General features: G+C 30.7%; 1 protein-coding gene across 1 annotated transcript; it reads left to right on the top strand.

Annotated features, from left to right (window-relative positions):
* The first annotated feature begins 3,958 nt into the window (after positions 1-3,958).
* LOC112734098 (myb family transcription factor PHL8) lies at positions 3,959-5,716 on the top strand. The gene is made up of 6 exons (XM_025783300.3): positions 3,959-4,344; positions 4,433-4,509; positions 4,607-4,670; positions 4,742-4,820; positions 4,916-4,985; positions 5,057-5,716. The coding sequence occupies exons 1-6, from the start codon at positions 4,221-4,223 to the stop codon at positions 5,531-5,533; spliced, it is 891 nt and encodes a 296-aa protein (XP_025639085.1). The 5' UTR covers positions 3,959-4,220; the 3' UTR covers positions 5,534-5,716.
* Positions 5,717-15,263: the final 9,547 nt, after the last annotated feature.

Here is a 15,263-nt window from a genome sequence, read left to right as displayed (position 1 = left end):
TAGAGTTTGATCTTTATTATTCTCAAATAAATAAATAAATAAGTAGTATAAGACAAAGAAAAAAAAAAGAAGACCTATGCAAAAATTCAAACAAACTTAAAAGATATTCTTATTTTAGAAGGTTTGTCCATGTGTCTCCTCCTATTAACTTAAACTTTTAAAAAAAATTATTTTATAGTGATTGATTTGCATTGTAATTTTCAGGAGATCAAAATTTATTTTATTTTATTTTTACCTTGACTCAATAATATAACTAACTAACTAGAAAAAACCTAGAATTACTTAATGATGACATAATGCTAGCGTCATATTGTGCAAGTAAATTAAATCATACTTGAAATAATATATACATATATATATTTACTTTTGAACAATTAACAATTCAATAATTATTCTTTGGTGGGATGTTGACAAGTTCCCTTTGTTTCTCTTTTTCTGATTCCTGATGAGGCCATATTATTCTTCTCATCTTTCCTTTACATGCTTTTATTTGGATTTATGAGAAAGAGATATCCCCCTTACTGATGCATGGGTCCATTATATTACAAGCAAGAATAATAATAATTTTGATGAGAGAACAACTTTGCTTAATTAGGTGATGACTTTTTTATTCAACGGACCTTCTCCTACTCACTATATATATAATCTTGTTGATGATAAAAATAAATATACTGTGTGTGATCTGTGATGAGGGATCGGGTCCACTTTGGCTTTGGCATCATCCTGGAATCTCCTTTACCTGTTATGGAATAATAATAATAATACATTTAATTATATGTTTTTAAAAATATATATTGAAGTTGCTATTAATAAATTTTTTATTTTAATAAATACCTTAAAAATATAATTAAAATTTTAATAAATATCTAGGTTGCGTTTGTTTCCGAGAATAGAATAGGATAAGACACTAAAAACAGGACAAGAGAAGACACTGATGGACAGAGACACAAAATTTTGTGTTTTTGTATTCTATTTGGTGATAAATTTGAACAAATTATGAAAATCCAATTTATTCTCATTTTTTTATTCAAAAAATTTGAGATAAAAAATATAATAATAAAAAATATAATTATGAAAAATTAACAAAAATAATAAAAAAAATAAAAAATAAGTTGTGTCTCTTATTAGTGTCTCTGTGTCTTTCCTGTCAGAATGGACACAAAATACACTAATTCAGTGTCTCTGAACATATTGTCTTTATCCACGTCTCTTCTGCCAAACACAATTTTATGTCTCTATATTCCTGTCTCAATGTCTTGTCTCTGTAAACAAACGCAGCCCTATAGAATACATGTGAACGAAACCCTAACGATAATAATAGTAATAAAGTACCTTCAAATATCAAGTACATTATCTGTTAATAAAGAGGGGAAAATAGTACTACAATTACACTAAGCCCTATGACCCTATCCCTTGTTTCTTTACTTGTTTTTCAAACATTTGGGCCACTTATACCATAAAATAATGAAAATGCATGCATGTCAATAATCAATAATAATATTCCTTTCTTTCAATGTGAACAAAGCCTGCCACTTAAGCAATTGAATTTCAAGACACACACAAACACCGAGCATATGCTTGCAGATGAAGAACCACAACCTTTCGTTGGACCCACCAAACCACATGTTTATAATCTAGTACCTCTCGAATTAAAAAAATAAATAAATCATCTAATCAAAGAGATAATCGTATTCAATTATTGATAACTATTGGATACTAGTTTTAAAGAAAAAACATGGGAAATTGTTCATGTGTTGAGGAACTAACACTAATTAGCTGGGAACCATGGTGCTTGAAATGGCAGAGCTTTGAAGACCAATAATGATTGGATTTTGATTCTTGTGATCAAGCTCTATACCGCAACCCAAGGAAAATCTTGAGGAGTGACTTGATCAACTTGGCTTTTTAAGATTTGTTGTTGGCCATTATAGTCTTCTTTCTTTCTTTCTTTCTTTTTTTTCCCTTTTATTTTTATGGTGAAAATTTCTTTTCTTCTATATATATATATAATATTAAAGTAAACATTATTCCTTATGGAATATTTTTCTTTATGGGACTTTTGTGCTTTCAAATTGCAAAGAAAAGTGCATGCCCACATATTCTAGTGATTGTTCTTTGCATATCCTTGTGACATTATATTATTAATCTCACATTAAATTGCTTTTATCCTTTTCTTTTCTTTCCTTTCCCTTTTTTTTTTTTACCACAACACTCATAATAATCATCATGTTTTTGGTGAAATTCTCCACTTGAAGGAATAAAGCTTTACATATATGTCTTATTAGTTATTATACATGACATGTTGATTGATGATAACTGATGATAAGGCTAATTTGTGCTTAGCTATGACTTAAACCCAATAATAACCCCTTTATAGAACAATAATTTTTTTTTGTTTGGTGGGGGTGGATGGGTTTGAAAATTCAAATTGTTAGGATAGTCTAAGAAATGAAGACTTGTTCAATGTGTTGAACAGACACATGCTTTTATTGGTGTGGGTGTTGATTTGATAAGAGGGTGCATCTTTATCTCTTTGACATTGCTTGATTAGCTATGTTTCTTCTATAGCACACTTCATTTATATAGAATAAATATGAGGAAGCTCATTATGGGTCCAAAAATCTAATCCTAGATTCCTTGATTCCTCCATCCCTACAAGGAACAAAAAGAATCTGCCAATTGCATTAAAGACACACCCCTTCTTCATTAAAAAGAAAAAAAAAAGGTTGTTAAAAAGGGGAAATCAAATTTGAAGGAAAAGAAAGATTGATTAGTTAAGGTTTACACTTTAATCACACCAACACAAGAGAAATGTAATTATTTTTTTCATGATAATAATTTCACCCCCACCAATTATTGTCATCGTTTTTTCAATTTATTTTTTCAAAATTACATATTTATTTAATTCTCATTTTTTACCTGAAAGTTGCACCCATTATTCATCATGGTGGGGTCTAGCCAATTCTATGGGGGAATCTCCCATAGAGAAAGAGAGGGGAAGTGGGAAAACAGCAAGATAAAAACAAACCTTACACTTTTCCTCTTTTCTCTCCTTTTAAGACTCAAATATTGAGCTGTTTTCCTTTCTTTGTTTTTCCTGTATCAGAGATTCTTACTGTATTTTTTTATTTAAAATTATTTTGTTTACATTATAAAAAATTTGAATGATTCAGTTTGAAAATATGTGATTATCTCTTCTAATAGGATTTTTCTAAATCCAAATTCGAAACTATTAAAAAACAAATCATTTATACTACATATATATAAAAAATTAAATACCAAATTAGTTATTCATGTATAATACATATTAAAACACAAAATACATATTGAAAATAAGTTAAATAATACATGTTACGGCCTGATCCAAACATCACGCGGGTCGACCCGACCTATAAGCCATCCGACCTGAACGGTCGGGTACGAGGCTCTTAACCACCAACCCGGACACGCGTCCTTGACAACTCTCTACTACAGTTGTACGAGGAAACTTCGAGGAAGGTGGGTCTGCCCTTGCAGGACCCACCCCTGACACGATATATATGGGGAGGGTCCTACCCCTTCCCCAGGTACGTCACATACCATTATTCCCACTTTTCGCTTGCACACCTGACTAACTAGAGCGTCGGAGTGTCTTTGTAGGTGACACCCCCCTCTCTACATGAAGAGCTCGGGACGTCGGCTACTCCTCATCCAGCCCAGCAATCCGGAATCAGGCGATACCCCATCTCATCAACCGTAGTACCACCCCGAACCATCCGATACCCGAGCTACCGAACAATACATATATTTATATCAAATACATATTAGCTAATTTTTTGTATATATTTAATATTTTTTTATAGCCAATAAACGGGCCTATCTACTATTTGACAATTTGGCATGCGTAAAAAATAGTTAAAATTCAAAAAATAAGAGGAAAAAAATAAAAAATAAAATGAAAAAAGAAGAAGAGAAAAGTGTGTATGAAAATGGAATGAGTGAGGGAAGAGAAAGAGGTGATGGCATATATTCCGCCAACATAACCCCACTCATGCTTCCTGATATGAGAATGAGATCATGGGACATAACAGCTACTCCAATTTATATATAAGATCATATAGGATTCATACATAGCTAAAAAAGGATTCATTCATTCGTTGAAAACTGAAAAGTCTCTCTTGTGTTTGCTTACATTACATGCTACAGTGTAACTCTTTCTTTCCTAAAAGAAGCAACAAACAATGGAAAATGTGCAAAGTAGCATGCACTTGGTTCTCTCAACTGATGCAAAGCCAAGGCTCAAATGGACTCCTGAACTTCACCAAAGATTCATTGAGGCAATTAATCAGCTTGGAGGTTCAGAAAGTGAGTGTATACTATATAGTACAAACTATAAAACAATACCTTTCTATTTTAGTATTTTTGAGATTATAATTTTCTGTGCATGTGGCAGAAGCAACACCAAAGAGTCTTATGAGGGTGATGGGGATTCCTGGACTCACTTTGTACCATCTCAAGAGCCATTTACAGGCATTTCCCTTTCTTCTTCTTGCTTTCACTCATTCCAAATATCATGGACTTCTTTTCTTTTACCAACATATTTTCTCTGTTTTTCTGCTCATTGCAGAAATATAGACTTGGGAAAAGCCAACCCCAACTTGAAATCTGTTCTGGCAACAACAAACATGAAGGTAACTTGGTTATGGTTTCTCACTTATTATAACTTGTTCCCATGAATGATCATTTTTCCCATTTGGAGCAGATTGCAGAGAAATGAAGAACAGTGAAGGTCCTTGTAGCAGCAGGGAAGAAAGTATTGGGACACAGAATGAGATGACTGAGTAATAATTATAATAGTTAGAAAATTGATCAAACTAGTTGAATGCTTTTGTAATTGGTATTAAAAATTTCATTGATCAAATGTTGTGTTCAACAGAAGCATGCAAATTGCTGAGGCTCTCCAAATGCAAATGGAAGTGCAGAAGAAACTTTATGAGCAAATTGAGGTAGGTAGCTAAATTAAAATTGAAGCATAACAAGGATATGTTAAAGATCAATTTGGATAATGATTTTTCAGGTGCAGAGACATTTGCAGCTTAAGATTGAAGCACAAGGGAAGTACTTGCAATCAGTACTACACAAGGCACAAGAAACACTTGCAGGAATGATCAACAATGGCAGCCCGGGATCTCCTCCGATTTCGGAACTGACAGAAACAAGAGGAGGGATCAGTTGGAGCTGTGGGCAGAGGAAACAGAACAGAGGAACCATGTGTTCACTTGAAATTGAAAGTTCTTTGACATCTTCTGAAAGCTCAATGGATCAAAGGCCTAATAGTACTAACACTACTAATACTGCTTCACTTGAATTGTTGCCACTCTTCAAAGAATCTAAGGAACAGGAAGATGAATCTATTATTGGTAGAAAGAGGAGTTCAAGCTGCTGTGTTGATCAGCCATCAAAGATGAGCAGATCTGAATTAGTGTCAGATATCATTGACTTGAATTCAGAACAAATAGATTTAAATTGCAGTTCAAGCTTCTGGGAACAATGAGCATCACATATAAAAGAAGAAGAAAATATTTGTTTATAAACTTATGTATATTTTATATAATGAAAAGTAAGAAAGCAAAAAAAAAAAAAAAAAAAAAAAAAATTGACTGTATATCTATCTGGTGATGAAAAAGTTATAATATACATATATGGTCATATATTGTGTGACACATCTCTTTCACTATTCCTTCTCTTGTGTTGCTGATATTGGGCCATAGTGTAACAAATTTCTACTGTGACAACATGGTACCTTGCTTCTTTAAAATAAATTATATTATATTATTATGCTTTTGAGGTTTCTCAAGACCCTACCGGAATATCTATCAGTTGGTGACATCAAACTATAGAGCATGATTCTGTTGTGACCCTAGTTTTACCAGCATGAAAAATGTACCAGGAGGAGATTGATGGGTAGGACACACTTAGTAGTTATAATAACTTTTAGGTGTCAAACCTATGAAATTTTTATTTCTTTAAATTGAAAAAGATTGCTTAACAGTGTAAGGATTTTTTCATTCTGTAGAGAAAAAGGAAAAGAGAAAAAAAAAAGAAAAATCACACCCACAAGTAACAACATTGTTCCCACCAAAAAGATAGTTTAAATAAAAATGAGTAGTGATTTTTCCTTAACTGCAATCATCAAACCTCCCAATGTACTTTAAGAAAGATATTAAATTTCATCATTGAACAAAATTATAGGTTGACTATTTAGATTGTGTTGGATGAATTTTGAGAAGTAGATTTTAAAATCCGATCCGATCGGTTTTCAATTTAAATTAAACTATATGAGCAGTTTTATTTAAGTCAGTTTATATTTAAATGCACTTAATTTTAAGGACTTTTGTTTTACAACATCTTTGGCAAATACATTACATAGCTTGAAGTTTAACTTGTTATAACGTTTTGAAGTCCTCGGATTGTAACTACACACATATATGAATGAATAATGGAACTATTATTGTGTTCCCTTTCCCATTGAAAATCAAACTCTTCACTTCTCAGCATCCCATGACGGTTATCTATATATTCATCATTCTCACTATACTCAGGTGCATCAGAAGATAAGCAGAGGATCACATACATTACTATCATTATTATTTTCATATTTGTGTTCTGTGTTGGTGAAGTTGATGAAGTTGGGTTTCGTCTGAAAGGAGAGATAGCTAATTAGAAAGGCTTGTCTTTAGGAGCCTCTTTGCATTTTGTTATTTTGGATATGCAGTATGTGAAGAACAAAATTATTATTTTAATAAAAAAAAATAAAAGATTATTTAAAGCATAATAATTATACCATGACAAGGAAGTATTGAGTTATCATCAAATTAAAGAGTTGGCAATGAATATTTTAAGAAATTAATTAAAAAAAAAAATAATGATGATGCATGCATAGTTTAGATATTTAAAAAGGTGAGGTCTCTGGTGGCCTAATAATAGGTGGCTAAGTATGGCCAAAAGATTGACTAACCTTTCAATAGATGACACATGACAAAGAGTTTACTCATCATACATTTAAAGGAAATGTTGAGTGTAGTAAGTGCCATAAATTACTGATGGCAAAAAGGGAAATGCAATGTAAAAAAATTGTTTTTGTCTCTTAGGCCTTATAATAATTAAACCAAAAAAACTCTTGCTACTTTTAATTTAAAAAAGAAATGATGATAATAAAAAAGAGAGATAGTTCAAAAAAAAAAAAACATATAAGATGATGAATTACTTTTTTTTAAATATATTATATTTGTGAAATATACTAATTTAATTACGCATTTTCATTATTTAAAAATAGTTTTATCTATTCATAATAAATTTAAATGTTACTAAGATTTATTTTTTATATTATTATATTATAATTATTTGAAAATAAAAAGATTAAAATATATTAAAAAATTATACCTTTAGCTTTTTGTTATTAATTATTTTAATTTTTTAATTTTTGTTTTGTTTTATAATTTCGTCCACTTTCAATTTTTTTTTTCAATGTAGTTATTGCTCTTGAAAAATTATTTTAAAAACAAAAACATTAATATCTTAAATGTGTAATATATATTCGATTTGTTACTTTATCTAGTCAGTTTAATATTTTTTTAAAGTATTACCTAAAACTAAAAAAGTAAATACTTACATGTAGTTATTTTCCTATAAAATTAATAGTTAAAAGCCATTACATAATAATTTATTCAAAATTTTAAATATATCAAATTTGGAAAAATTAATACTTACATGTAATTCATAGTTATTTTAGATAATTTGATATATTTAAAATTTTGAATAAATTATTATATAATGGCTTTCAACTATTAATTTTATAAAAAAATTACTACATGTAAGTATTTATTTTTTTAGTTTTAGGTAATACTTTAAAAAAAATATTAAACTGACTTGATAAAAGAAACAAATCGAATATATATTACACATTTAAAATATTAATATTTTTTTTAAAAATAATTTTTCAAGAGCAATAACTACATTGGAAAAAAAATTGAAAGCGGACGAAATTATAAAACAAAACAAAAAGAAAAAAATTAAAATAATTGGTAACAAAAAGCTAAGAAGGTATACTTTTTTAATATATTCTAATATTTTTATTTTTAAATAATTATAATATAATAATATAAAAAAAATCTTAATAACATTTAAATTTATTATGGATAGATAAAACTATTTTTAAATGAATGAAAATGTGTAATTAAATTAGTATATTTCACAAATATAATATATTTAAAAAAAAGTAATTCATCATCTTATATGTTTTTTTTTTTTTTTGTGAACTATCTCTCTTTTATTATCATCATTTCTTTTTTAAATTAAAAGTAGTAAGAGTTTTTTTAGTTTAATTATTATAAGGCTCAAAAGATAAAAACAGTTTTTTGCATTGCATTTTCCTTTTTACCATCAATAATTTATGGCATTTACTACACTCAACATTCTCTTTAAATGTATGATGAATAAACTCTTTACCATGTGTCATCTATTGAAAGACTAATCAACCTTTTGGCCATGCTTAACCACCTATTGTTAGGCCACTAGAGACCTCACCATTTAAAAAGTAGTGGTTGTAATAAAAATATAGATATGATATTTGTAATCATCACCGTCTTACTCTTCATATAGAGTTTGTGTATTATCTATTATGTATAGTGCACACGCAGTGCACAGGAATTAAGAATCAAGTAGTGCAAAGTATGGTTGAGCAACAATTATAAAAGTGTGTGTATATGATAACGAAGTGTGCGCATTTGTCAGAGTCAGTGTGTGTAATACTGTAATACATTTTTAGTAAGTGTGTGTTATTTTATACCCATATAAAAAAAACGAAAATATTTAATAATCAAAGAAAATTAGTTAAAAATAATTATAATTTGTCTTATTTAATATTTATTAATTGTTATGATAAATAATAAATGTTAAATAAAATAAATTCTGGCTGTTTTTTGTCTTTCTAGCATTATTGTCATTTAAGTCCAGCCAAATTGGTCCAATATTAATAAAAATCATTCTCATTAAAAGAGCGTGTAATACGCGTCCAAAACCTCAAATAAATGTTACATCTTGTTTTGCATTCTAATATAAAAATATCTTCTATTTAAAACTGCAACAAAAGAATTTAAAATTTCTCTCAAAATTTCTCAAAAATCTTTTAAATTTTATGTGGAAACTATAGGAAAATCTGGTGTTGCATTTTAAATCATCAACAAAAAATATAAAAAAAAACAATACAAATTTTTTAAAGTACTGACAAAACTACTTGTTCATTATGTTCAGTTTTTTCTTTCGCATTTCTCGCATTTCTACTCGTCTGGTTTAGGGTTTAGTGGTTCGAATTCGTTCATTTAGTAGATTGAATTTCTCTTATTCAATTTTTGCTTATTTTTCTCTGTAACTAAGACATCGAATACCAAACTATAGTAGACGTGCTGTATTTTAATTGAATCTCAGCAGTAGCAAAAACATAAATGAACTGAAATTTAGGCACACATAAACTGAAATTTATTCTAATATATACCTAAATTGTTTACCATAACACAATTGCAGAAACTAATTTAAAAAACTATAAAGTGACTATTCAATAAAACATAACACAAATCATAAATTAACCCACATTTTTATCAAAGGAGAAAATATCATACGAGTAAAACATAAATGAATCAAAATTTATTTTACTAAATACCGAAACTTCTATCATAGTGCATCATATCCTCTCCAAGATAATTCATATCTTGTGCATGACAAAGGCTAGAGCTTGATTGAATCATTGATCAACCATCTAAAAGATTTAACTGCAAAAGGTTTCATTAAATAATTTCATTTCATTTCTTAGTTTAATTGAGAATCATTTGGTTTCGTTTCGGTTGAATTTGCTGAACTTGTTCATGTGTGCTTGTTTAGTTAATTATAACTCTGATATTTGTCAGCTGTATGTACACTTGAACAATTTATAATAAGCTGCAATTTTCCTTACGGTAAATGTGTTGATTGTGATTTTCTTATCACTCATTAGTCATTACTCTAATAGTGTTTTGTCAAGGGATATGTTTAGTACATATTTGGTAACTATTTTTGTTCTCTTCTTAATGAATGTGAGGATATAAAGCTTTTTTTCATTTGCTAACATCTTTATTGGTTTTGATTTTTTCTGGTGTCATCATTAAATAATTTCGGTCATTTCTTAGTTTATTTGAGGTTTATTTGGATCCAAAAATGAATTCGATGTGTTTTTATTGATGATTGAGTCTTTTTTACTGCTTGTTCAAATTTAAACTAATTTCGGTTCATTTGTGAATTAATTGAGCTTCACTTGATACTGCTGTTAAGTATTGACCAAATTTTTTATTCTTTACAGCAAAATGACAAAAAAGACCATCTTAAAAAAGGAGAAGCCACTACGATGTAAGCATATACACATTAAATCAACTCTATTTTTGTATTATAGATGTATCATATAACATAATTTTTTCAAATTCTTGCAGAAAACTTACAATTTAAGATGTTCAACGAGAATGATAGTTGACGTATTCGCCAACATGAGTGATCGAAAAAAAGCTATCATCAATGAAATGGGATTTGGTGCACTGAGATGTAATACTCTACCACACACAGAGCCTTGAAGAAGAGTTTAAGCAAAAACCACCGAACTAAAAGCGCATCGCACACGTAAACGGATAATTGGATAAAAAGAAATGGTAAAGCTTATATACATAAGAGTAGAATACCAAAACCAAACAAAATATCAAGCTTCAGACTCGACCTACAAAGCCAAGGCCGGCCAGAGTATATATACATATATACATATATAGCCCAAAGTATCCCAAAATAGAAAAAATCGACAACCTGTTTCTCCAAGTCAACTTCTAGGAGGGACAAACATAATATATATAAGGTGGAGAATCTATATACATATGTAAATATAAACAAAATACAACACTAAGTCCCAAGAGTTCTTCGCTTCCACAGAGTCTCTAAAATGCTCAATGCGGTGCCTCGCGTTCTGCATCTGAAAACAACAATATATATATATAAGGTAACTGCATATATAATATATAAGGTCTCGAGAAAGCCAAAGACATTCTTAGAACTTCGACACTCAAATTTTAAGCTTAAAGAAGCACACTAAACCAAAAATTAGGAAGGTTGTCTAAGGTATTCAAGTTCTAAGCCTAACTTTAACTCTACACTTTACTTTTCATCTCCTCCAACCCTCCGAAACACCGGTGGAACAACCATCGTCACGCCTCCACCACAGGAGGGATCTCTCAGTTGCACACACATACAAAGCATACAAGAAAAGCACAATTATGGATAGCAAGTACAACATATAAGACAAGTAGCAGTTAATTACAGATAAGCAATTAGGTAAACCAAGATAAATGCATTCCCAAACAAATCACATAAATACACATGATACATGCCTGTCCTACTAGGTATGAGCTCACATGTTGGTTAAACTGCCAGAACGCGACACACCCGGTAGTTATCCCAGATATGGTCTCTAGGTTGCGCATCCCAAAGAGAATCATAAACGAAGGAGTGCCTTTTCACCTTCTCCTGGAGGTATCACGAAGGAGTGTACCTTTCTACATCGAAGGAGTGTGCCTTTCTATTTTGCAACCACAGAAAAATGTGAAAAAACAATACGAATGAGAGTGTCTTTCCACCTTCCCCACATCCACATCACGATAAGAGATGGAATCCTTCATCCTCAACTTGCCAACCTCATGAGTGGGATGAAATCTCCGACCTCACTGCAAGTGGGATAAAACCATCATTCCCACGAATTCACAACGCACTGAGCAAGCGGGACTATGTCACTGTCCTTGCCAGACAATCAATAAACTTTAAATTCACAATCACAAATCATACCTCATCATTTTCATCAGAATCAATCATCATAGTTTTTCATACATCATACAATCACAATTCATTATCATTCTCACCATCTTTATCAATCCCTCTCTCCTTCAGCGTTACTATTATCTCACTACTTAATTATTCACTCTGCCATTCCTCCTCTATCTTCTCAACTTATTCGACATATTCACTCTCATTCCGATGTTTAAAAACTCGCTATCGGACCCTAAACGGGTATTAAAGAGGTTTGAAAAATCATAGGAATGGTTGATAGTTCAAACAAGGTGAATTTTTATCGAAACAGTGGTTTTTGAGGTTTACAGGCTTGGCGGAAAGGTCAAACAATGAAAATAAAGTTTTAGTGTAAAATAGGGTGTTGTGCGTACGCATCATTGCTGTGCGTACGCGCGCACCAGACATCTTTCCCAGCCTGTGCGTATGCATCATGGTGTGCATACGCATCATGGTGGACGTATGCACAACTTGCAAAATTCTCAGGGTGTGCGTACGCACACCCCCTCGTGCGTATGCACGAGCTTAACCACACGCTTTGGTCCGTGCGTGCGCACGATAGCGTCCGTATGCACGCACACCAGAATTTCAGGTTTTCTGCATCTTAGCCAAATTCAGTTTTCTATATCCAACTTTCGACGTCCATATCTTCCTCTACAAAACTCTGATTTCCTTAATCTTTAAACCGTTTTAAAGCTCTTAAAATTATCTTTAATTTTGAAAGAAAACCCACTCAAATCCAAAATGCGAGGCTCAAGTTATGGACGGCCGAAGTTGATTAAAAATCTTATTTTACCAAAAGAGTTGAAAACCTCTATTTCCCAAATTCTCAATTTCAACCAAAGTTTCACACCCCAAAACAACATCAATTGTGTTCAAACTATATTCATATCCTTTCCATCCCTTCCACAACACACCAATATCCAATTTCAACAATTCCAGTCCAAACAATCCATAACCAAAACAACATTATTCATAAATCATCAAAATATCATTATCATCACTCATAATCATTATCAATCCTCATCATCAATTAATAATTCATCACACTCTCATAATAAGGTCAACATTTACACCAAGAATCACTAAACTTTAACAAGTTCACATAATCCAACTTATCTTACGGTCAACTAGCCTACATTTTCACGTTATATTATATATTATCTACGAAAAATCAAAATTATACCTTGGTCAATTTCTCCCTAAGCCACAAACGCTACAAATTCTCTTTCCCGCAAGCCTTAAGGTCTTCGAATCAACTCAACCAACTTACATCCACCACCACTTAGTTCTAATTCACTACTTTGACTTCAATTTCACATGGATTCAATCTAATACCACACAATTTCATCTATAGCCAAAATTTAAATTCCTAATCCTCATAAAAATAAAAGAATTTACAAGGATTAGAGTTTTCTTACCGTTTCCATGGATAATTGAAGTAAAATAACAATTCCTCACTACTAGAGCATACCTAACATCATTAAATCACAAAACCTTAAAACCTAAGAACCTAACATTTTTGAATTTGAAGGGAGGAAGGCTGGTGAGAAATTGCGAAGTGCTTATCAAATTTTTCAGTAGATTTTATAGAGAATTTCGAAACAAACGTGTGGTCGCTCACGGCTCGTCAATCAGAGCTCCGGATTGAAAGATAAGTGGAATTAAAAGTGAAGTTAGCGTTTGAGTTCTTGATTCTTGCCTTTCCTCCAATTTTTAGCGTGATTCGCCAATGTGGTGGGGAAGATGAGCTGAAGCTCATAAGTGTTCGTGAGTTGGGTTGGACCTTGGATATAGTACGGGTCTGGTTTAATCGGTTTGGTTTGACGATTTAATTTTGAACCAAAATCTTTGAAATTAGAGTTAAAATTTATATTTTGATTATTTCTACTTCTTTAAACTATAAAATTTAATTTTTTAATTTTTTTTAAATAATAATTAATTCATTGGCTAATTATTTATTAATTTTGCGAGTTTTACATGAGACATATCCCATCATTAAATGTCTCGCACAAACTCTCGAGAGAATTGATACTTTCCTTCGAACTCTATAAAGGATTCTTGGAGACGGGCGATGAGAAATATTATTATAACAACACCATTGTGTAATAACAAATGAACCGAAAATTGTGCATTCTATAAATTCAGAAATTCCTGCATTCTATCCAAAATTAAATTCATAAACAACACTGATTTTAGCAAAGAATAATGAAATTATTTATTATTATTTTATTCAATTGTATTGGATTCCATTTTATTCCATTCAATTTGTCTTGAAAATTATCTCAATCTTTGGGACATATTGTTCATCAACAATACACCTGAATTACGACTGAACCGAAATATTATTATAAGTTATAACAATACCATTGTGTAATAACAAATTAACCAAAAATTGTACATTCTATAAATTCAGAAACTCCTGCATTCTATTCAAATTCAAATTCATAAACAACACTGATTTTAACAAAGAAGAATGAAATTATTCATTATCACTTTATTCAATTGTATTAGATTCCATTTCATTCCGTTCATTTCAAAATTGTTGAAGAATGAAACTAGATAAAATTAAGAACGATCCAAATATCATTCACTTGATTCGATTCAGAAGAATAATCAAAATCGCCCTTATTCAACTTATTTGAACTTGAGTCATTCATTGTTTTAGAATACGCAAAATCTAAACGATTTTAATTACACTGTTCGATTTCAAAAAACACAAATGCAGATCGAAAATTTGAAGAAAAAGAGAATAAAATCTGAGGAGAACACAAGAAAATCAAAGAAGAAAATGAAAATTTGAAAAGAAAGAGATAATAATCAGACGAAAACACAAAAAAATAAAAAAAAATAAAAAAAAGATTTTCGTTGAAAAGGAACAAACAAGGGAAAGTTTACATTAAAAGTCTATTATAAGTGATGCGTGACTCTAAATCACTTTATTGGACTTGATTAGTGAAATCCCTTCCATGCAGAGCAGTTTTTATAAACAAGTGTTATAATTTTTTTTCTTATAAGTGAGAGTTTGTAATTTTTTACAGTCATAATATTCTTAAAATTTACTCCCACGTGTTAATCTTGCAAGGGATTGCCCTTGCCATCGACGCCATTGTGATATCTATGAAATCTATGACTACATTGGCCGCAGTGGTCATGTTAATTTTCATGCTTTCAGGGAGATGCTTTAATTTGTTCAACATTTGCCAAAATTTATAACATGGTCGAAGTATCTCTACCTCAATTAGTACACATTCCCGCTCTTGATAGGGCCTCAGTATAAATCTAGTGAGACATATCCATGTTCTAACAATAATGGTGAGTGTTCAGTTGTAGAATTTCTTAAATTTATTTTTTACTTATTTTTTACTATATTATTT

This window comes from Arachis hypogaea, chromosome 3 (genome assembly GCF_003086295.3).
Source record: "Arachis hypogaea cultivar Tifrunner chromosome 3, arahy.Tifrunner.gnm2.J5K5, whole genome shotgun sequence".
Lineage (NCBI taxonomy): Eukaryota > Viridiplantae > Streptophyta > Magnoliopsida > Fabales > Fabaceae > Arachis > Arachis hypogaea.
Note: the sequence above shows the minus strand (reverse complement) of the source record. Positions and strands in the feature narration are given on the sequence as shown.

Bases quoted from the DNA above. Each gene is read 5' to 3' on its own strand.
- LOC112734098 (XM_025783300.3), top strand. From the start codon at position 4,221: ATGGAAAATGTGCAAAGTAGCATGCACTTGGTTCTCTCAACTGATGCA. The intron at 4,345-4,432 runs GTGAGTGTATAC...TGCATGTGGCAG, and splicing joins TCAGCTTGGAGGTTCAGAAA to AAGCAACACCAAAGAGTCTT. The intron at 4,986-5,056 runs GTAGGTAGCTAA...ATGATTTTTCAG, and splicing joins AACTTTATGAGCAAATTGAG to GTGCAGAGACATTTGCAGCT.